At 51.8% G+C, this 20639-nt stretch overlaps 1 protein-coding gene across 1 annotated transcript in view; it reads left to right on the forward strand.

Moving 5' to 3' along the window:
* Positions 1-2587: 2587 nt before the first annotated feature.
* The window catches only part of CSF1R (colony stimulating factor 1 receptor), a 29385-nt gene continuing 11333 nt past the window's right edge, over positions 2588-20639 (forward strand). Inside the window, exons 1-10 of the mRNA XM_049648028.1 lie at positions 2588-2781; positions 6638-6895; positions 7335-7619; positions 9268-9404; positions 10054-10213; positions 13985-14171; positions 16493-16608; positions 16762-16882; positions 16976-17163; positions 18905-19020. Coding sequence (XP_049503985.1) covers positions 2634-2781; positions 6638-6895; positions 7335-7619; positions 9268-9404; positions 10054-10213; positions 13985-14171; positions 16493-16608; positions 16762-16882; positions 16976-17163; positions 18905-19020 — 1716 coding nt within the window. The 5' untranslated portion in view covers positions 2588-2633. The remainder of the gene's footprint in view (positions 2782-6637; positions 6896-7334; positions 7620-9267; positions 9405-10053; positions 10214-13984; positions 14172-16492; positions 16609-16761; positions 16883-16975; positions 17164-18904; positions 19021-20639) is intronic.

The raw sequence follows: 20639 nt of genomic DNA on the forward strand, positions 1-20639 counted from the left end.
CCCAACTTACTGAATTTTTCTTTGGTTGCTTGCACATCTGACATATCTAAGAAACCATTTCCATGCTCAGGTCATGCATATCTACCCCTAGGTTTTCTTCTAAGAGTTTCATAGCTTTAGCTTTTGTATTTAAATCTTTGATCCTTTATAATTTTTCTATATGGTGCGAAGGGTCTAACTCCATTCCTTTGTATGTGGATATCCAGTTCTCTTGACACAATCTGTTGAAAAGATTGTCTTTTCCACATTAATGGCCTGGGCACCCTTGTTGAAAATCAATTAACCATAGATGTAAAGGTTTATTTCTGGACTTTCAACGTTATTCTGTTGACCTATATGCCTCTCCTTATGTCGATACTACACTGTTTTGATATCTGTAGCTTTGTAGTAAGTTTTGAAACTGGGAAGTGTGACTCCTCCAGCTTTGTTCTTTTTTAATATTGTTTTATCTACTTGGAGTCCCTTGAAATTCCACATGAATTTGAGAATCAGCTTTTCCGTTTCTGAAAAAATAGCCACTGGGCTTTCAATAGGGACTGCACTGAATTTACAGATCACTCAGGGGAGTGCTGCCACTGGAATATTAAATATTCCAATTCATGAACACAGGATGTCTTTCCATTTGTTTAGTCTTGTTTATTTCTTTCAGCAGTGTTTTGTGGTTTTCAGGGTATATGTCTTGCATCTTTTTGGTTAACGTTATTCTCAAGTATTTTTATTCATTTTGGTGTTATTCCAAATACAATTGTTTTTTAAACTTCTTTTTTAGATTGCTCACGGTTAGTGTATAGAAATACAACTGAGTTTTGGGTGTTGATCTTGTACCCTGCAACTTTGCTGAATGTATTAGCGCTAAGAGGGTTTTTTTTTTTTTCTCGTAGATCCTTTAGGATTTTTCTATGCATAGGATTATGTATTTTCTATACATAGGGTTTTTCTTATAGACTCATTAGGCTTTTTCAATACATAGGATTATGTCAAATACTTCTTCCTTTTGAATTTGGATATTTATTTTTCCTTGTGATTGCTCTGCCTAGAACGTCCAGTACAGTGTTAAATGGAAGCAGTGAAAGTGGTATCCTTGTCTTGTTCCTGATTTAAAGGGAGAAGTTTTCAATCTTTCACCATTGAGTTAGCTGCGAGTTTTTCACCCATGGTTTTAATTAATCATGTTAAAGATGTTGCCTTATGTTCCTAGTTTTTTGTGTGTGTTTTTTTTTAACATAAATTTTGTCAAAGGTTTTCTTCCGCATCAATTGGGATGATAATGTGGGTTTTGTTTACTCTATCAAGGTGGTGTATTAGATTGATTTTCACGTGTTGAACTATCTTTGTATTTCTGGGATCCCACTTTAACGTGCTATTATATTTGGTTTCCTAGTATTTTGCTGAAGATGTTTGCATCTGTATTCATCAGAGATATGGGTCTGTAGTTTTTTTTCTTGTGATGTCTTTGTCTGGCTTTAGTATAAAGGTCCTCAATGAATGAGTTGAGAAGTGTTCCTTCCTCTTCTATTTTGTGAATGAATTTGAGAAGAATTGGGGTTAATTCTTTAAATATTTTGTAGAATTCACCAGTGAATCCATCTAATCGAGGGTTTTCCTTTGTTGGGGGGTTTTTGTTTACAGATTTAGTCTCTTTGCTAGTTATAAGTCTATTCAGATTTTCTATTTCTTCTTGAGTCAGTTTTGTTTAGTATTCATGACTACTTGAGGTTCAGAACACTTTCCTGGAAAAAAAAAAGTATATATGAAATATATTACATATACCCGAGTACATGGAAAGAATGATCACTTTCCTGGATCAATGTTGTATTGGAATTTTTTTACTTTCAAGAATTAACTCTAGAACCATGTTACTTAGAAATAAGAAGGAAAATACTACAGGAATCAATTAAAAGGAGTAAAAGCAATTGACTCCAGGAAAGAAAGGGGCAGAGGAATGCTATTTTTCTGAAGAAATATAGCAACACAATTCGACTCTTTGTAAAAATAAACAAATAAACAAACAAATAATTAAGCAACATAAAGGGAGTTCTACAACCAGGCTGCCTAGATCAAAATCCCACCTCTGCCATTCGGTAGCCATGTAACTATGGAGAAGTTTAAGATGCTTGATCTCTCTGAGCCTGTCTTTCCATTTGCAAAATGGGAATGGCAATAGTACCCATCACATAAAGGTTCTACAGGAACCAGAGGAATCAGTGAATGTAAAGGGCTCAGCTGGGGAGTGTCCTGTAAATAGAAGTTTCCTGCTTCTATCATGAAGCTCTCCCAGACCAACCTAACTTTCCTTCTGGCTAAGCCAGAGCTGCCTGGCCACTCTGGAGACCCCTCCCTTTGTGCTACTGACTGTCTGCTTGACCTCGGGCATGTCTCTTCTGCCAGGATACTTGGAAGGTGGTTTCAGAAGGGCCCTAAACTTAACCAGCTCCCCCAGGCTCAGACTGGCCCTGTCCTAGACTCCAACCCCTCCCCCTGGGGGTCATGGCTTTGTTTTCTTCTAAAGACCCAAGATTTCCAAACTCTGTGGTTGCCTTGCCTAGCTAAAAGGGGAAGAAGGGGATCAGCCCAAGGAGGAGGAGGAGGAAGAGGAAAACAACAGAAACAGCCAGTACAGCAGAGAGGAACGTATGCCCAGTGGTCCTGGTCACTACGGAGCTAGCGCTGAGACTCCAGGGCCTTGCCCACCCCTCTGCCTTGCATCATCCTGCTGCTTCCCCACTGAGGCCATGGGCCCAAGGGCTCTGCTGGTCCTGCTGGTGGCCACAGCTTGGCATGGTAAGACCAGGGACTCTGGGGGTTGGGGGGGGGGGCAGAAATGAGTGACACAGGCGGCCCCTGTGCAAGGACTCTGTAAACCCCTGCTCCTCACGGGTGTCCCCACTCTGTGCCTGCATCTCTCCCAGCCTGGACTACAGGTTTGCAGGTATCTGCTTTGGAAAGGCAGCGGAGGAAAAGAGGGTATGGGTGGGGTGGAACCAGCCCAGCCAGGGCTGTGGATCCATTCCAGCTAAGATGTTGGCTCACCATGTGTCCTGAACAAGCCCCTGATGCTCTCAGGGCTACTGTGTCCTCATCTATCCAAAGGCAGGTGTTGGGGGCAGTGGTGAACTAGACTAAAACGATGCTTTTCAAACTTTGCTATGCATACAGATTACCTGGGGATCTTGTCACAATGCACATCCTGACTCAGTGGGTCCCAGGTACAATGTGAGATTCTGCACTTCTAACAAGCTCCTAGGAGAGGCCAAAGCTGCTGGTCCAGACCTATGCCTAGTAGGGAGGCCCTAGAGAGCTCCTGATGGCTCTGCCAATTCTGCCAGCCCATGAGCCATGAGAGTAGGCAGGACCCAACTTGGAAAGGCCAGAGGGGGGAGGGTCATTCCTCCAGAGGCTTGGGGAAGGGGCTGGAAGGAGAGATAAGAGGTTACCCTCTCTGGCCCAGGGCTCAGGTGAGGTGAATTTGGGAGGAGATGAGGGAGGGCCTGGGTGGGGGAGGGCAGTGAGGGACTCCCTGGCCAGAACCCTCCCAGACATAGGCTGCTACCTTGCCTCCAACTCACTGGTAGAGCCACACTGGTAAGAATCTCCTTCCCAGGAGGGTGCCTAACTGGAGGCGAGGGACTGGCGGCCTGGCTTGTAGCTACAGTTCTATTTGATCACATGCTTATTTGGAGGTATCTTGGGCCAGGATAGGGCTGGAGTAGGGTGGGAAGGCAGCATCAGCTCTGGCCTCCTCACAGTTCTGGGGCTGCAGGATCCTGGGGAGGAGGTACGTCTAGTCCCCGATGAGGAGATGGCTCACCCCACTGAAGGTCTTTTTCTGGCCCAACGTCTCTGGGCTTGAGTGTGTCTGGTTGTTTTTGTTTTTTTTTTTAATTGAGATGTAAATTACTTGCAGTAGAATGTACAGATTCTTAAATATACAGCCTGATGAGGTTTGACAAACATATACGTTTGTGTACCCACCATCCCAATTAAGATAAAACTATTCCCCTCTCTCTAGAAATTTCCATGGGTTTTATTTCACTGCCTTGTCCTGTCTTCATGCCCAGAATTTGTCCGTGGAACCCTGTTGGGGGTGGGGAGGTTGTCCAGCCTCCAGACCCAGAAGAAGGAAAAGGTGGGAGGCAGCAAGCTGGAAGCCTCAGCTTTTAGCCCAACAGACCAGTCATGAGTGAGTGGCGGGTGAGGGCTGCCGTGAGGGAGTCAAGGGCCAGGCTCTGAACACCCTAGAGATGGTTCGAGGCTCCTTAAGATCCTGGTCTGATGAGGGGGCTACGTCCCAGGCCTTGGAGTGCCATGTGTGTGTGGGTTGAGGGAGAGGAGTGGAAGTTGGGGGACACCCTGGGAGCTGAGATGAGAGACAGGCACAGAAGGGGACCTTGGTCAGTGTCTGCCAAGCCCCAGCCCCCAGCCCAAGGAGGACTGGCCTGAGCAGGCTCTCCCCACTGGCCAAGCCAGCAGGGGGAAGTTAGGGACAGAAGTTGAGGGTGTCAGCCTTGCTCTGCATGAATATCCAGGACAACAGGACAAGACAAAACAGGACACATTTCTCTGACCACATTTCCAGGAAGCCGAGACAGCCACTAGAGAGACAGGGCAGGGGAGGGGAAGGGAGAAGGTGCCTATGAGACCAGGCGGGTGCAGAAGGGGACCACAGCAAGAATCACAGAATCCAAGATCGCCGATGGTACGGTCACAGACTGTGACCTTTAAAGGTTCAAAACGTTAGATATAGAGTGTCAGGACCAGAAGGGGGGTTAGAAATGTCTCCACTGAAGCAGTAGTCCAGGCCACCAGCAGTTGACTGAGACAAGGACTGGTATTACCTCATCGAATCCTCCCAAGACCTCAGAGGTGGAAACGGACTAATCCCATTGGATGGAACAGTAGCTGAGGGTCAGAGAGGATAAGTGACCTACCCACTATCAGGGAGAACCAAGTTTCAGACCAAGGGGGTGTGACCCCATAGTCCAAGCTCTCACCTGCAGTAAAACCCCGGGGTGGGGGTCGCCGCACTGCTGTGGCTGTAATGGGGCAGCACCAGCTCTGTTGGGATTTGGGGATACCCTGCCAGAAATGGCACCTGCCCCTCTCCCTGGTGGTCACATGGCCCAGGAGGGATAAAATACCCCCGGGTGTCGGGCTTGGCAGAATTCACCAGTTCGCTCAATTCTTCATGCTGATCAGAGGCTCAGGCAGAGAGGCAACCCGCGCCTCTGATAGGTATAAAATCAAAACAGAACTTGAGTCATCCTGAAATAATTTGACAGAGAAGATCTTTCCAATTCTGAAGTCTGTGGTGGGGATGGGGTGGAAATAACCATGTGAGGGACTTTCGTGCAGGACAGTGAGACACCCTGAATTCAGCCAATTCCCTGGGGGGAGGAGTGTCCCTGTCCCTGTCCCTGTCACTAGAGTAGAGGGGTCAGATTCATGGGGAGCACCCAGTTGGTCAGTGGGAGAGCCAGGCCCTGCAACCCAGAATGTTCCAGTGTGCGGCAGGTGGCACTCCCTCTCCTGGGGGTCTCGCCCCTGGAGAGGGGACAGTAGCCAGGAGGGCCAGGAAACAGAAGTGAGAGCGTCCGTGGGGGGAAGGGCTGCAGGCTGAGCGGAAACCGGGGGCCGGGCTGGACGCCAGCAATGTGCTTCCGCCCACACAGGCTCAGGGGCGCCTGGCAGCCCCCCCAAGACCTTGAATCAGCTCTCACTTCCCTCCTTTGTCCCTATTTTCAGCCCTGGAAAAATGCTGACACTGCAGAGGCAGCGGGCCTTCTTCCCGGAGGGCCTGATATGGGCTGCAAGTTCTCTTTTCTCCTTCAAGCAAATTTTCCTTAAAAGAGATTGGCTTCCTAGTAAACAGAGCAGTGCTGGGGTGCTGGGCTGGACTGCTGACCAATCCTTACTATTTATTTGGTGACAGGTGAGGTCCAAAAGGCTTTCCATGCATTTAAACTTCCCGGCATCCCAATAAATGGGTACAAAGTATTGCCTCCATTTTATAGGCGGGGCAACTGAGGCACAGAGCCTCTGAACCATCCCCCTGTGCTGCAGACCAGATGTCCAATGGTGGGAGCGGGCATGACAGAAGACTCTCAGAACCCTTCTAACACTGCTGGGCTGAGATCCTATGACCCTTTTCTTCTTTCCCATATAGATTAAGTCGGAGGACTTTGCCATGAACATTCCATCCGTTTGTCTTTTCCTTTGCTTGTTTGAGTCCCCTGCTTGGAGCCAGGTCCTGGGCTTGGCACAAGGGATACGGCCCGCTTTGTCCATGGGGCCGAAGGGGTCAACCCCTGGGGAGGCTGGGAAGACTGAGGCAGGAGTCTGGGGGAGACCCCGTGGGACAGCAGGTGACTAGAAGCTGAGAAAGCTCCCAGTCTCCGTTTCTCAGAGGAGGGGGCTGCTGGACATCAAGCCATCCCCAAGCAGGTTTGAGGTGGGGGGGGGGGCTGAGCACATGACAGAGGGGACAGGGACTTGTGTAAGGTGATTCCAAATCACAGCTGAATGCTAGCACTCGCACCACCCCTGCCAGGGCACTCCCCATCTCAGAGGCCAGGATCATCAGACCAGGAAGCGTCTCCTCAGGCCTCACTTCTGTCTATTTGCCACCCCCCAACCCCAGCTCAAGGGGTCCCAGTGATACAGCCCAGCGGCCCTGAGCTGGTCGTGGAGCCAGGCACAACAGTGACCCTGCGATGTGTGGGCAACGGCAGCATGGAATGGGACGGCCCCATCTCCCCGCACTGGAACCTGGACCTCGATCCCCCCAGCAGCATCCTGACCACGAATAATGCCACCTTCCAAAACACGGGGACCTATCACTGCACTGAGCCTGGAAACCCCCAGGGGGGCAATGCCACCATCCACCTCTATGTCAAAGGTGAGGACTCTGAACCCACCCCCAAGAGGCCTGGCCCAACAGGTCCCACTGGGAATGGGTGGGAGGGCTGGGCCCTAATATTCACAGCCATAAGAAGCCAGTTCCACGTGTACTGAGTGCCTGCCATTAACAAAAACCTGTGCAGTCCTTCCAGTTTGATGTAGTCCTCATAATAACCCTGTGAGGTAGGCTCCATGATTACAGCCATTTTCCAGAGGCTGGTGGGGTTGAGTCATTTGCCCACAGTCGCACAGCATCAAGTAATAGGGCTGAACCTGGCTCCAGTGTCCCCACTCTAAAGCACCGGCTGAGCTTCTCTGGTATTGTGTGACCTCAGGCAAACGATCAGCTTCTCTGAGCCTCCCTGTCCCCAGGGTTCAGGGACCACTCGGCCTGGTGGAGGGAGGACAGTTGTAACCCTGTATCCCCTCTGCCCCAGACCCTGCTCGGCCTTGGAAGGTGCTGGCCCAGGAAGTGACAGTGTTGGAAGGTCAGGATGCGTTGCTGCCCTGCCTGCTTACTGACCCAGCGTTGGAGGCAGGCGTCTCACTGGTGCGGGTGCGTGGCCGGCCCGTCTTGCGCCAAACCAACTATTCCTTCTCGCCCTGGCATGGCTTCACCATCCACAAGGCCAAGTTCATTGAGAATCACGTCTACCAATGCAGCGCGCAAGTAGACGGCAGGACGGTAACATCGATGGGCATCTGGCTTAAAGTGCAGAAAGGTGCGTGGGGCCGGGAGGGCCAGAGAGCCGGCAGACGTACGAGCTGCGACAGGGCCCGGGCCTGATGGAGAGTAACGGGGTGCCCCCTTCTTGGGCTTCTTCCTTCCAATTGTACCATGGTCGCCCATGGGGCACCTGCTGGGAAGTGACCTCAGCTCATGAGACACGCTATGCAGATGGTCTCACAAGGTGATGGAGGAGAGGGTGTGTGTGGGACGGGAGGCTCTCTGAGAGGGTGCCATTTTATTCGAGCTGAACTATGAATGATGGGGAGCAGGTGGCTGTGCGAAGCTGTGCCTCGGCAGAGGAAACAGCAGGTACAAAGCCATGAGGTGGGAACAGGCCCTGAATGTTCCGGGAACAGAAAGAGGGCCCAAAGCGGCCCCACACCCTCAGACATGGATTTCCCACTCGGTGCCGGCCTGGTGCCAGGTGCTGGGCACACGCAGGAAGGGTGGGGAGCTGAGTGCTGGGGAGGTGGGCGTGGGCACACAGGAAGGCTCTCACTGTGGGGGTGACACTGGTGTGGTGAAATTTCACTCCTTTCCCCCTTGCCCTGGCTAGGCTGATGGACTGGATTCTGGTTTCTGGAACGACTGGTGTGAGTAACAGGCTCGACACCTGGGCTTGAGACAGGAATCAGGTCCCTGCAATGAGGGCCAGGGTAATAGTGGCATGGTTGGCCCAAAGCCCTGGGGTTTTAAGGCCATGAAACCTGTTCAGGAAGTCACAGGACCCCACTATGTGGACAGAGGAAGTCCTTAGGTCTCTTTCCCTGCACTCCATCTGGCAGGGCCCTGGAGCCTGGTGACCTTGGATGAGTCCCTTAGTGTCTCTGGACCTTGCGAAACTGGATTCGATCTTCTTCCAATGACAGCAATAGCCATGAACTTTAATTCAACACCTGCTCTATATCAGGCACTGTCCTGGCCGCTGGGGATGTCGCCTTTGGGGATTTGACATCTTTCCAGGAGAAACAGACTAGAGAGCAAATAACGTTTCAACTGGGATGAACAAGAAACCAAGCCGGAAAAAGCTGGATGTGTGTGGGGTGGGGTGAGGTGAATTCAGCTGACTGGTCACAGACGGCTTCTCTGAGCGAAAGATCTGAAGGAAGAGAGCGGCCACCCACTCGCAGCGTTGAAGGGAAAGCTCCGGGAGGGCGGGCGAGTGTACAGTGTGTGAGGTGGGAAGGCTGGTGCGGCTGCAGGGTGGTGAGCACCAGGCGGCAGGCGCTCAGCGGTCAGTAATGGGCCCGGGCTTGTATCCCGAGAGTAGTGGGAAGCCGCCCGATACTGGCCCAGGACACAGACGTGACGCAATCTACATTCTTAAGAGCTCACTTGGGCTGCTGTGAGGCATCTGGGTTGTACAGGGGTCAGAGGGGGAGTGGGGGCCTTCCAAGTGGCTGTTGCAGGAATCCAAAGCAGAAAACGGGGTGACACTGGGGAGAGGTGAGGTGATGAAGGGAAGTGGACTTCAGAGAGTCTGTACAAAAGACAGGATTTGCTGTCTGGGGCCTCAAGGCTGATCCTCCACCCCCAGGATTTGGGATGGGAGCATGGTGGGGGCCCCAGCCAGTAGCCTGGCCCTGAGCAGAGCAACGGCTCAGGCCTGGGTGTTCATGGGTTGCTTCCCTTGGCCTCAGACATCTCCGGACCTGCGACCTTGACATTGGAGCCTGCAGAGCTGGTGCGGATTCAAGGAGAGGCTGCCCAGATCGTGTGCTCAGCCAGCAACATTGATGTTAACTTTGACGTCTCCCTCCGTCATGGAGACACCAAGGTCAGTCCCTGGGGAGACAGCAGGGTGAAGTGTGCCCACCCTGCCAGCACACCAGGCCTGGCAGGACGGAGCCCAGCCTCGTTGGGAGCTGGCTCTCTAGACTGAGGGCATGGGCCAGGCCCAGAGAGGGGAGTGCACCCGTTGCTCATCAACAGCTGATTCAGGACCAGGATTCAGGCTCATGTCATTGAATCTTGTAGGGGAAGGGAGGTGGTACTCTACCCCCTTGACCCATGACCTTTGCCCCAGCCTGTTGACAAGAGCCAGAGGTCAGTTCATTTCTGACTTAGCAAGGGGTTCCTAGGCCACCTTGAAGCCCAGGAATATAAAGGTGAGAGGGAAGCAGAGGGAGTAAAAGGGAATGGTTTGGGGCTGCATCTAAGAGCCCCTTCCTGTCCCACTGTGCCTATATTGTGCCAAGCACAACTCTACCCCCATTTACGTGTAATAGTTCATTGTTCTTCACTACAACCCTAGGAGCAGGGGCCAGTGTTAGTGCCATTTTACAGATGAAGAAACTGAGGCTCAGAGTTCAGTCCCTTGCCCAAGAAAAGGCAGATAGTAATCTTTAAAGGCTGAGGATTTGAACCTAGAGTTTTCTAATCCCTCAACAACCCTGGTATAGCATTTCTATTCCTTCTGGCTACAGCTCACAATCTCTCAACAATCCGACTTCCATGATAACCGTTACCAAAAAGTCCTGACTCTCAACCTCGATCACGTGAGCTTCCAAGATGCTGGCAACTACTCCTGCACGGCCACCAATGCCTGGGGCAACCACTCCGCCTCCATGGTCTTCCGGGTGGTAGGTGAGCATTAGGGTGATGGGGGAGGGTTGACGGGGATCCTGAGGTGAGGGGGTGTATAAGGGGATTGGGAAGGAGGGGGCTGATGGTGGAGAATGAGGAGACGCTGTTAAGAACACCTGCGCTAGATTTCCCTTATCTTGGGCCTGGCTAGGAAGCCACACCTCTGGAGTCCTTCCCAGATCCTCCCCCAGAATCCCTTGCTTCCTCCCTGGAGCTCCTACAGTGCATTACTGCATTCTGTTTTGTGATCGGTGTCCAGGAGGGACCTACTTTGCGGCTCACTCCCTCATTCATTCCTTCATGCCTGCAACACTCACGTCAGATGGACACAGGAGCAGACAATGCTCACCCAGTGTGATCAGGCAGGAAGTACGGGGTGTCCTGGGAACACCAAGGGGGTCCCCCAATCCTGGCTTGGACAGTGTGGCCTAAGCTAGGCCCAAAAGAATGGAGGTAGGTTAGCTAGGTAGAAGGGTGGGAAAGGAAGAGGAACCACACCGCCTATGTCAGGCCCAAAGGTAAAGGGAGCGGAGGGCATTTCAGGCATCAAAAGAAGTTGACAATGGCAGGGATGTGGAGGCGTGTGACAAGTGGCCAAGGAGGTGCAGAGATGGAGGCAGTATCCAGCCAGTAAAATGGGTGCGTAGTTTGCATCATATCCGGTTGGAAGTCATTGAGAGCTTTAGAGGAGAATGGCGGGATCAGGCTGCGTGGTGGGGTGCTTCGTGGCGGCCGGGAGTCCACAATCCCAGGCAGCACTCCAAGCTGACCCTGCTAACAACCAGCAGCTTGCTCCACTGCAAAATGGGATACTAACGGTATGAGCAGGAACTGCCTCAGAGGTTTGTTGTGAGAATTAAGTGAATCTGTATATATACCCTGGTACAGAGTAAATGCTGCCTAAGTGTGCACAGGAGATGTTATCTGACAAGGCCAGTCTGACGCCTTGTGCACTGGATGGGAGATCAGAGGCTGGAGAAGCAAAGGTCAAGACAGGCTGAGTCATTTGGGTCTGGCCATGACTCGTGTATTAAACGAGGGATGGAGGGGAGAGAAGCATGACAGTCACCACCATGATGGCACCTGCACTAGGCTAGATGCACAGTAGACGCGACCTCTGCTGTGGGCCCCACTCTGTGCTGGGAGCTGTGGGGGGTAAAGGAGGAGAGGAGCACAAAGAATTGTTCCCCAGTTAAGAGTTCTAATCCTATGTGTTTTCTAGTGCACGTCTATAGTAGTCACTCAATAAACGTTGTGTCCATGAACACTTCTGGTCAGACAGTGTTCTGGATGCTGAGGATACAGTTGCAAAGACACAGAGACCCTTGCCCACATGAAGTTTGTGCTTTAGTTGGGAAAAGACAGCAATGAGCAAAATAAATCCTGAAAACCAAATCAATTCTATAGGGTTGCTATTTAAAATCGGGTGGTCACCCGCTCTCTCTCTGCCCCTCCCCCACTTGTGCTCTCTCAAAAATGAATAAACGTAAAAAATAATAATAAAAAAAGGGGCACCCGGGCGGCTCAGTCGGTTAAGTGTCCGGCTTTGGTTCAGGTCATGATCTCACAGTTTGTGGGTTTGAGCCCCATGTCGGGCTCTGTGCTGACAGCTCGGAGCCTGGAGGCTGCTTCGGATTCTGTGTCTCCCTCTGTCTCTTCCTCTCCCTGACTCATGCTCTATCTCTGTCTCTCAAAAATGAATAAACGTTAAAAAAGAATTTTAAATTGGGTAGTCATCAAGGAAGGTCTCACTGGGAAACTGACACTTGAGCAATGACTTGAAGTTGGGGAAGGGGTAAGCCATGCAGATATCCTGCAGAACAGAGCTCCAGGCAGACAGCAAGCACTGTCCTTAAGGCAGGACTGTGCTCACCACGCGCAAGGCACAGGTCAGCCGGTGTGGCTGGTGCAGAGTTCGGGAGGAAGAGTGGCACAAGGTGAAGTCAAAGAGGGAGGGGGCAAGGTGGCAGATTCCACAGGGCTCAGCTCGGTAAGCCAATGTAAGGACTTGGGCTTTTCCCCTTGAGAAAGATGGGGTGCCCATTGGTGGGTTTGAGTAAAGGAATGTGACACTTACTCTCACCCACTTTGTTGAGGGTGGAAATGGAGGGGGGGTGGGCAGTTAGGAGGCTACTGCAGTCACCGAAGCTAGGGGTTACGGTGGCTTGATAAGGGTGGTGCTGAAGGAGGTGAGAGGATGGATGCAGGATGGATAGATAGACGTTCTCTGTAGGAGAGAGAAGACGAAAGCCTCATCCAGGAAGCTCACAGATTAGTTGGATAGAAAAGATGACCAGCCGAAGGGAGAAGCAGATGCGCAAAGTAGTGTTGATGTGGTACATCATGAATGTGTCGTCTAGAAGGGTGGCAGGAGTCCAGAGGAGGGAGAGCTCCCTGTGGCCTGGAGTGGTGGGTGGAGACCCCCTGATGGGGAGGAGCCTTGAAGGATGAGAAGGATCTAAGTAAAAAAAAAGGAAGAGGACAGTGTTCCTGGCGGAGAAAGTGGCTTGAACAAAACCTCCAAGCTTGGCTGGAATGACTGCGGTGTGGTGTGTTCATGGGATGTTAGGAGACCCAGATGGGTGGGGTGGAGCATTGTGTGTGTGTGTGTGTGTGTGTGTGTGTGTAGGAAGAGGGGAGACAGCTAGATGGGTCTGAGGGGAGAATTGATTGAAGAGAGCCTTAAACGCATATCTGTATAGTGGAGGTGATGGGGACCCATAGGGGCTTTGAAGCAGGTACATCACAGGGTAGAAGAGTGAATATTAGATTTCACGGAGCTGAGTAAGGAGAGGAGCCCCTGTATATCATCTAGTCCAGAGCATTTTGCAAAGTCTTGGGGGATTTAAGAAAGCATTTCAGGGGCTTCCATTAGAGGCATGGAGAAGCTGAGTACATGGGGATTCTTGCCATAGCTCCTCTGCCTGAGATTCAACTACGGCAACTTGATTTTAATTCACGCAAGATTTAATTAGAAGAAACTAGTCAGGACTCTTTCAGGCACAGGTAACAGAAACCAACTTAAGCTGGCCTAATCACGGGGATTTTCATCAGCCTTATAGCTAAAAAGCCCATGGATATGAGCTTCGGGTAAATTGGATCTAGTTGCTTCTAGTTGTCTCTCAACTCTCAGCTGTACATTTTTCTTGTGGGACCCCTAGCAGCATCAGGCTTGACAACCCGAGTGGAATTAGGGCTTCTCCTTTCTCAGAGCTCCAACAAAACTCATGGAAATAAGTGTCATGGACCCATGGGCACAAGTGCCTACCCCAAACCACTCACTGGTGTAAAGGGGGCATCACCTTGACTGGCTGGCCTGAGTCACATGCCCGCTTAGAGCTGGATGTGGAAGCCTCGCTGCCTGAACTATTACCAGGAGAAGGGGAAATAGGTGAGGGCATCTGAAAAAAAAACAGCAGATTTTTATGTTTTTGCTACTGAAAAAGTTTCAAAAAGTTACAACAACACAAATATACTCAATCTCTTTGTTATACAAATAAGGAGGCAGAGGTAGCAAGGAGAATAGACATTTGCCCAGGTTCTCCCAGGGACTCAGTGAAGAGAAGAGTTTGGGCTTCTATGGGGCAGTGGTAAGAAGGAAGATGTCAGAGGGAAAGTTTTGGTTAGAGGTGGGGGCTATGTGCCTGGCACATAGTAGGCACTCAGGAAGGGTCCAGCTGAATGGCTGAATGAATGGGTAGATCACCAGTGAACAAACCAACTGAGACATCTTCCCACTAATGCCAGATCTTTATGTGTTACGCTTTCCAGAGAGTGCCTACTTGAACTTGACCTCTGAGCAGAGTCTCCTCCAGGAGGTGACTGTGGGTGAGAAGGTTGATCTCCAAGTCAAGGTGGAGGCCTACCCAGGCCTAGAAAGTTTTAACTGGACCTATCTGGGACCCTTCTCTGACTACCAGGACAAGCTCGATTTTGTCACCATCAAGGACACATACAGGTACCACCTATCAGCTCCCATCTGGAGAGCCCCACATCCAGAAGGGGAATGCTTCCGCCAGGAGGCAGGACACTGACTGGGTCACGTCTCAACCTTGCTGGTGACCTTGAGTAAACCCCTTCCCCTTTCTCTGTCTCACTTTCCCTGATCTTAGAACCTCAATATCGATCATCTGTGTTTGAGATTGAAATCAAATTGGCTTGCCCCTCTGTCCCACATCCTTGGGAGATCCAATGCCCTCCTCAAGAGCTCTACCATTTCTTGGGGGTGTGCACTCTCCTGCTCACTCAAGAACTCTTAATCTCATTCTCTTCTTTTGCGGCCGATCCAAATACAGAAGACCACTGCTCCATGATTTCTACTAAACACACTCGTAATAAGGACTGCACAGGGACTCTGCCACATACATGGGTTTGGGGGGTAGAGAGAATTCACATCACATGATCACGTATACATCAAAAGTTCTTGAAAGGCCTGTGGTGGCCCGCTTCTGAGAATTTCTCACTAGCTATTCTTGTCCACAGGCTCAAAACTCTTCTCACAAAGTGCCATCTCACTGTATCTCCTCTTTTCTCCCATCTCTCCATTTCCAGACTCTTGCTTCTCCCGCAAACACAACATGTTAGAAGTCCCTTTTTCCTGTCTCCTTATGTCCTCAGGGTGTTACTTTCCCATCTAAAGTGGCCTCACCAGCGTAGACTTCTACACAAGAGAGTCTCCTCCACAGGAGAAACACCATGGCACGTGTTAAGACGATAGCTGCTTCACCCGCTTCTATTTGAACGAGAGTCCAGCGTTCAAGGACAGCAAGCGTGCGCTGTGCGTGCAACCGCTTCCCCTCCCACACTCTTGATAGATATCTCTAATTCTAATCCATTTTTGAACTCTTTCCCTCAGGGTCCAAATGCAGCCTCGGAGTCTTTCTTGACACAGTCCCAAACAGTATTTTTATTATAACTGACTCAGGCAAGGAAATGTTTTTACCATCCCCTGGGGTAGATAATCCTTCAGCCGTCTTCCAACTCCAGAACTCTCTGGGGTTCTCTTTCTAGCTGCTGAAGCCCAGACCTCATTAAATCCTGGACTCCTGCTTTCCAGTTGTCAGAATCAGCACAGAACGAAATGTTCAACAGAACAAAAATGTTTGCTTGTCCTCATTTTTCTCTTCTCAGTTTCCTTCTCATCCATTCTGGTCAGGATTTCGAGCCTCCCCTTGTCTAAAGCAGAAGTTCTGAATCTGGAGCCTATAGACCCCTGGGAGGGGGACAGTCCAGGGACAAGTGAAACATTGGTCCATAAGCAACAGGGACATTGTGGAAAGAAACCATGGAGCTCCCCCAAAACGCAGCAGCATGGGGCCATCCAGCACAGGGCAGATAACCCGGGGCACCAAACAGCCACCAAACTTAGCTCATGTGATGGATATGTTCATAACGGTGACTTTGAGTCCGGCAAAAAGAAGTTAAATTCTTTCAGCTTACCAAGCAGATGAGTACAGGGGTTCTGGACACCAAAGTTCTGGCTGGAAGAGATTGCCCTTTGCATACCATGGGTTTTAGTCTAGTATGATTTATAATTAGATGCTATAATGTATTTTTAAACAACTTATTTATTACCTAAATTATGCACGTCCATTATGGACAAATGCCAAAATAGGGCTTAAGAAAAGAATAAAACAAAAAATTACCTGGAATCAGCTGAGGATAACTGACATTCTTCTCATTTGCTTCCAGGTCTTTTTCTGCAGCAAAGGGCACCATTAAACTGCGTACCTACAATGACTCGGGCTCTGTGTCAAGCACCCTGAATACATGTCCCTTTAATCCTCAGGCCAAATCTGTGCATTAATTACCATCAGTGTTGCCCTCACAGAAAAGGAAACGGAGGGTCAGAGAGGGCGAGTACTTCTCTAAGATCACACAGCTAAGAAATAACAGCCCCAGGACTTGAGCCCTGGTTGCTGTAGCCCCATGGCTACATCCTGCCTCTCGTCCCTCTCACGGTCCCTCCTGGCAGGGCTGGTGCTTTAGAGATAGCAGCTAATGTGCCTTCCAGGGTCGGCACCTCACAGACATCATTTCTACTAAACCTCAGAACAAAACCACTTCATAAACGAGAGAAGAAATTAAGGAAATTGGGTTGGTTTTCCCATGTCTCAACGGCACTCAGCCTGGGGACCTGGCTCACCCAAGGCCTTTGTGCCCTGGACGCTTTACGAAAAATAAAACAAAGCCCTTTAGGGAGGTTGTCTGAGCCCACTGTCCTGCAGGGGCCATACCAGGACTGGGGTTCACGCCAGACAGCCTGCCCCTTTCGTGCAGGTACACCTCGACCCTCTCCCTGCCTCGTCTGAAGCGCTCGGAGGCCGGTCGCTACTCCTTCTTGGCCCGAAACGCTGGAGGCCAGAATGCCCTGACCTTTGAGCTCACCCTGCGATGTGAGTGATGGAGCGGGGGCTGGGCACTAAGGTCCCTGGGGCTTGCAGGTGGGGGTGATGGAGGGATAGCAGCTCAGTGCAGGGTGGTCACACAGGGGAGTTGGGGCCTCTGGGGCTGATCCCTCCCTCTACCGCTCCTCTCTTTCTCCTCAGACCCCCCGGAGGTAAGGGTCACGATGACCCTCATCAATGGCTCGGACACACTGCTCTGTGAAGCCTCCGGGTACCCCCAGCCCAGTGTGACGTGGCTGCAGTGCAGGAGCCACACCGATAGGTAAGTGGCTCTGCTTACCTTCTTCACCCCGGGCTGCAGAGCCAAGGGGGGCTGGGCATCCCAAAGCTCTAAGCCACACTCTGCTCTTGCCAGGTGTGATGAGTCTGCAGGGCTGGTCCTAGAGGACTCACACTCTGAGGTCCTGAGCCAAGTACCCTTCCACGAGGTGATCGTCCATAGCCTGCTGGCCATCGGGACCTTGGAACACAACAGGACATATGAGTGTAGAGCCTTCAACAGTGTGGGGAACAGCTCCCAGACCTTCTGGCCCATCTCTATAGGTGAGCCTTTGCCCCTCCCAGCCCATGGTGGGAGGCGGGCTCGGGAAACTGCCCCAGCCCCCTGGAGGCCAGGGCCAGAGTGCCAGAGTGGAGCAGATCCCAGACCCATCGTGTTCCACCTCTTGGGGTCTGATTCCAGGCGCCTCCTGACCAAAGGTCTCCTGAAGAGGCCAGGTGGAGGAGTCTGGACCGCATGGGACTAGACACAGGGAGGAGAAGGGCAAAGGGCAGCAAGCTGTGAGGCCCAGAAAGAAAGCAGCCTGGAGCGTGGCCTCGTCTGGCCCCTCCGCTCATCTTCCAACTCACTCACTAATTCACAAGTATGGATATTTGGCATCTGCTATGTGCCCAGCACTCACTCGGGTGAGCAGTGCCTCCATGGGGCTTAGAGCCTGGTGACAGAGACAGGCAACAAGTGAACACAGTCCATCCCCACCCCAGGGCCAGCCTTGACAGCCTTCTCCATCCCTCTTGGACTCTTCTCCCTCCAGAGACACAGCCCCGTCCATTCAGGGCCACTGTCGGAGGGTGGGGCTGATGGCCAGCACTGGGCACAGATGCAGGCTGTGTCCATTTAGAGGAAGGGGTGCCTTTCTCTGTGTCGCACAAAGGCTCCAGGTGTCTGGGTCTGAGAGGCCCAGAGCCGTAGAGACCCACAGCACCTTCCGACTTCCTACAGCCAGGTTTCAGCACCACTGTGTGGCAAGCCCCGGCGAGACCCTCTGGGCAGACGGACAGAGTGGGAGCCTCGGACTGGCTCAGAGGTGGCCCCTCAGGTGCCTTGGGGCAGCTGCGACCAGGGCCAGATTCCGCGTGCAGCTGCCCGTGGCTGCTCTGTCTCACTGCTGGTGGTCATATATTAAAAAGACCATACTGACATTTCACTGAATGCTTACCCTGTGCCAGGCATTGTGCTAAGCACCTTACAGTCATTATCTCAGCGAGCTCACATGACCCCAGGAGGTTGGCACTATTTTCCTTCCCACTTAGGAGATGATGAACCTGAGGCTTAGGGAGAAGTCACACACGTTCAATGTCACACACCTCCTAAGTGGCAGAGGTGAGATCTGGCCTCAGAACCACGCTGGTGTTGATGTGGAAAATGGAAGTTACGTTCTTCAAACGCATTGAAAGAACTAAGGTTATTGGTCTGGGAAGAAGAGAGCCAGTGGCCACGAGCCAGGCTTTCAGACCCTTAGAAGGGCTGTGTGGTTCCAAAGGGCCCTCGAGGAAGCAGCAGGGAAATGCTGGGAAGGCAGAGTTCAGTCTAACCTCCAGGTCTGTCTGTCTGAGCTGCCCAAAGGCGTAGGAGCTGAACACCCATCACTAGTGTGTGTGTGTGTGTGTGTGTGTGTGTGTGTGTGTATGTGTGCATGCGCGTGCGCGTGTGGAAGCCACAGCCAGTACTAAGCCAGCCTGCTGCAGAGGCTCCTTGCACTGGCAGGAGTGGGTACTGCATGACCTGAGGGGTTCCCCAGCCACAGACGCTGTGACTTCGGGCAGGGTTTCCGGCAAGGCATGAGCAGAACTGGAGAGGCCGTCCTCCCCGCCCCTGGCTGGGGGAGGGTCTACAGGAAGGCTTTGCGAGGGTCTGGGGCTTCTGGGGGAGAAGACTGTTCAGTCAACAGGCATTTACTGAGCACCTACTGTGCTCCAGGCAGTGCAGTGGTCTGCTCTCAGTGGTGGCGGAGGGTCCTGAAGGTCCCCTCTGCCGGCTCCCTCCTCTGCTCTCCCCTTCCAGGAGCCCACACGCAGCTCCCCGACGAGCTGCTCTTCACGCCCGTGCTGCTCACTTGCATGTCCATCATGGCCTTGTTGCTGCTGCTGCTCTTGCTGCTTTTGTACAAGTATAAGCAGGTGAGCCTGGGCAGGGTGGCGGGGTGGGGAGCCAGGCGCCTGGTGGCCTGGGGGAGTGTCACCGGGTTGCAAGGATCTAGCCTTTAGCCCCCGCACACCCAGTCGTTCTGTCACCCATTCAGCCAGCCGCTCTTCAGCGGGCGCCAACTGTATGCGAACGTGCGTGGCTTGGTGCCAAGTGAGCCCAAACTCAGAGCCTCTGAGGCTCTTGCCTCATAGGGTTGACCGTCTAGAGCAGGAGATGGCTGCAAGTCAAATAACCGGAAAAGACAGGGTATGGATTACAGAGCTTAATGCCCTCAACAATGGCAGCATGTAGATAGCATCACTAACCCAATCTTACAGAGTTGGAAGCTGAGGTTCTGAGAGGTTTAGACAGTGCTCTAGTCTACAGCCAGTCAGTGGCAGAGGCTGGGTTTAAAAAAAAAACATGTTTTTTAACCATCATGTGAAACACTGAATCATCTTATCTTTCCCTCACAACAACCTGGAAGCAGGGAGTGTAGCAGCCAGCATTTTACAGTAAGGAAACTGGGGGTTGGCAAGGTTGAAGAATCTGCCCGAGGGTCCCAGGTGCCTCCCACATGCCAGCCCGAGGCCTCTGCCACCTTGCCTAGCTGCCTTCCTACACAAAAGATGGTGGCCGCTGCAATAGATACTGAGGCCTGTGGGAGGTCAGAGGTAGAAGGATCTCTTCTGTTGGTGAGGAAGGGAGCCTGCTTGGAGGAGGTGGTTGGCATGGGTGGGACAGACCTTGGAGAATGGGGGTGGGGGGTGTGCAGCAGGGGGAGACAAGGCTCAGGGAAAGGGTATCTCCAGGGAAGGGTAATGTGTGCAAAGGGGAGGGAGGGGGGAAAGACAAAGGCGAGTTCTGAAAATACTGGTCCCTGGAAGAGGGAGGAGGCAGGTGGGGCAGGTTGAGGGGTCCAAGAAGTTGGACCCCATCCTGTAGGCTCAGAGCCATCCGTGGGTTTGAACAAGGGAGCAATGTGATTTAGGGGTGAATAACCACCTGGTGGGCCTCCTCTGCTGCCTTCTCTTCCCCACCTCGGGGGTTTTAGTATGAGAAGAGGGCTTGGAGTAGGCAGTGTGGACAGGATATTGGGGCACCCTGGGGGCCATGGGGTCAGCTCTCATGCTCATGCCAGCACCCAGCAAATGAAGGCCTCAGGTTAAGACTTCAGGGATCTGCGTCCAGCTCCAAAACTGTTTTGCCATGAGACCTTGGCTGACTCACTGCCCACTCTGGTCCTCAGTTTCCCCACCTGTACCATGGTAATGTCTTCTTCCTTTGACATTCCAAGAGCCTCCTGAGAGTCTGGGGTTGGGAGTTGGATAGATGTGGGTCCTGTCTCTGCCAGTCTCCAGCTATTACAACTCTGGGGAAGTTGGGAGTGTCTCTGTCTCTGTTTCTCCAATGTGAAATGGGGTTAATAATGGTGGCCACCCTACCAGGCTGTGGTGAGGATTCAACAACGGAATGTAGGTAGGGGACTTAGCAGGGTGCTGGGCACAGACAGAGCTCAGGACGGAGGCTGCCCGCCCTCGTCCCAGGAGGAAGCTGACTGGGGAACCTGAGTTAGCTCACGCATCTTGGGACTGGAGGGGTGTCTGAGGTT

The sequence above is a fragment of the Panthera uncia genome (genome assembly GCF_023721935.1).
Source record: "Panthera uncia isolate 11264 chromosome A1 unlocalized genomic scaffold, Puncia_PCG_1.0 HiC_scaffold_17, whole genome shotgun sequence".
Taxonomy (NCBI): Eukaryota; Metazoa; Chordata; class Mammalia; order Carnivora; family Felidae; genus Panthera; species Panthera uncia.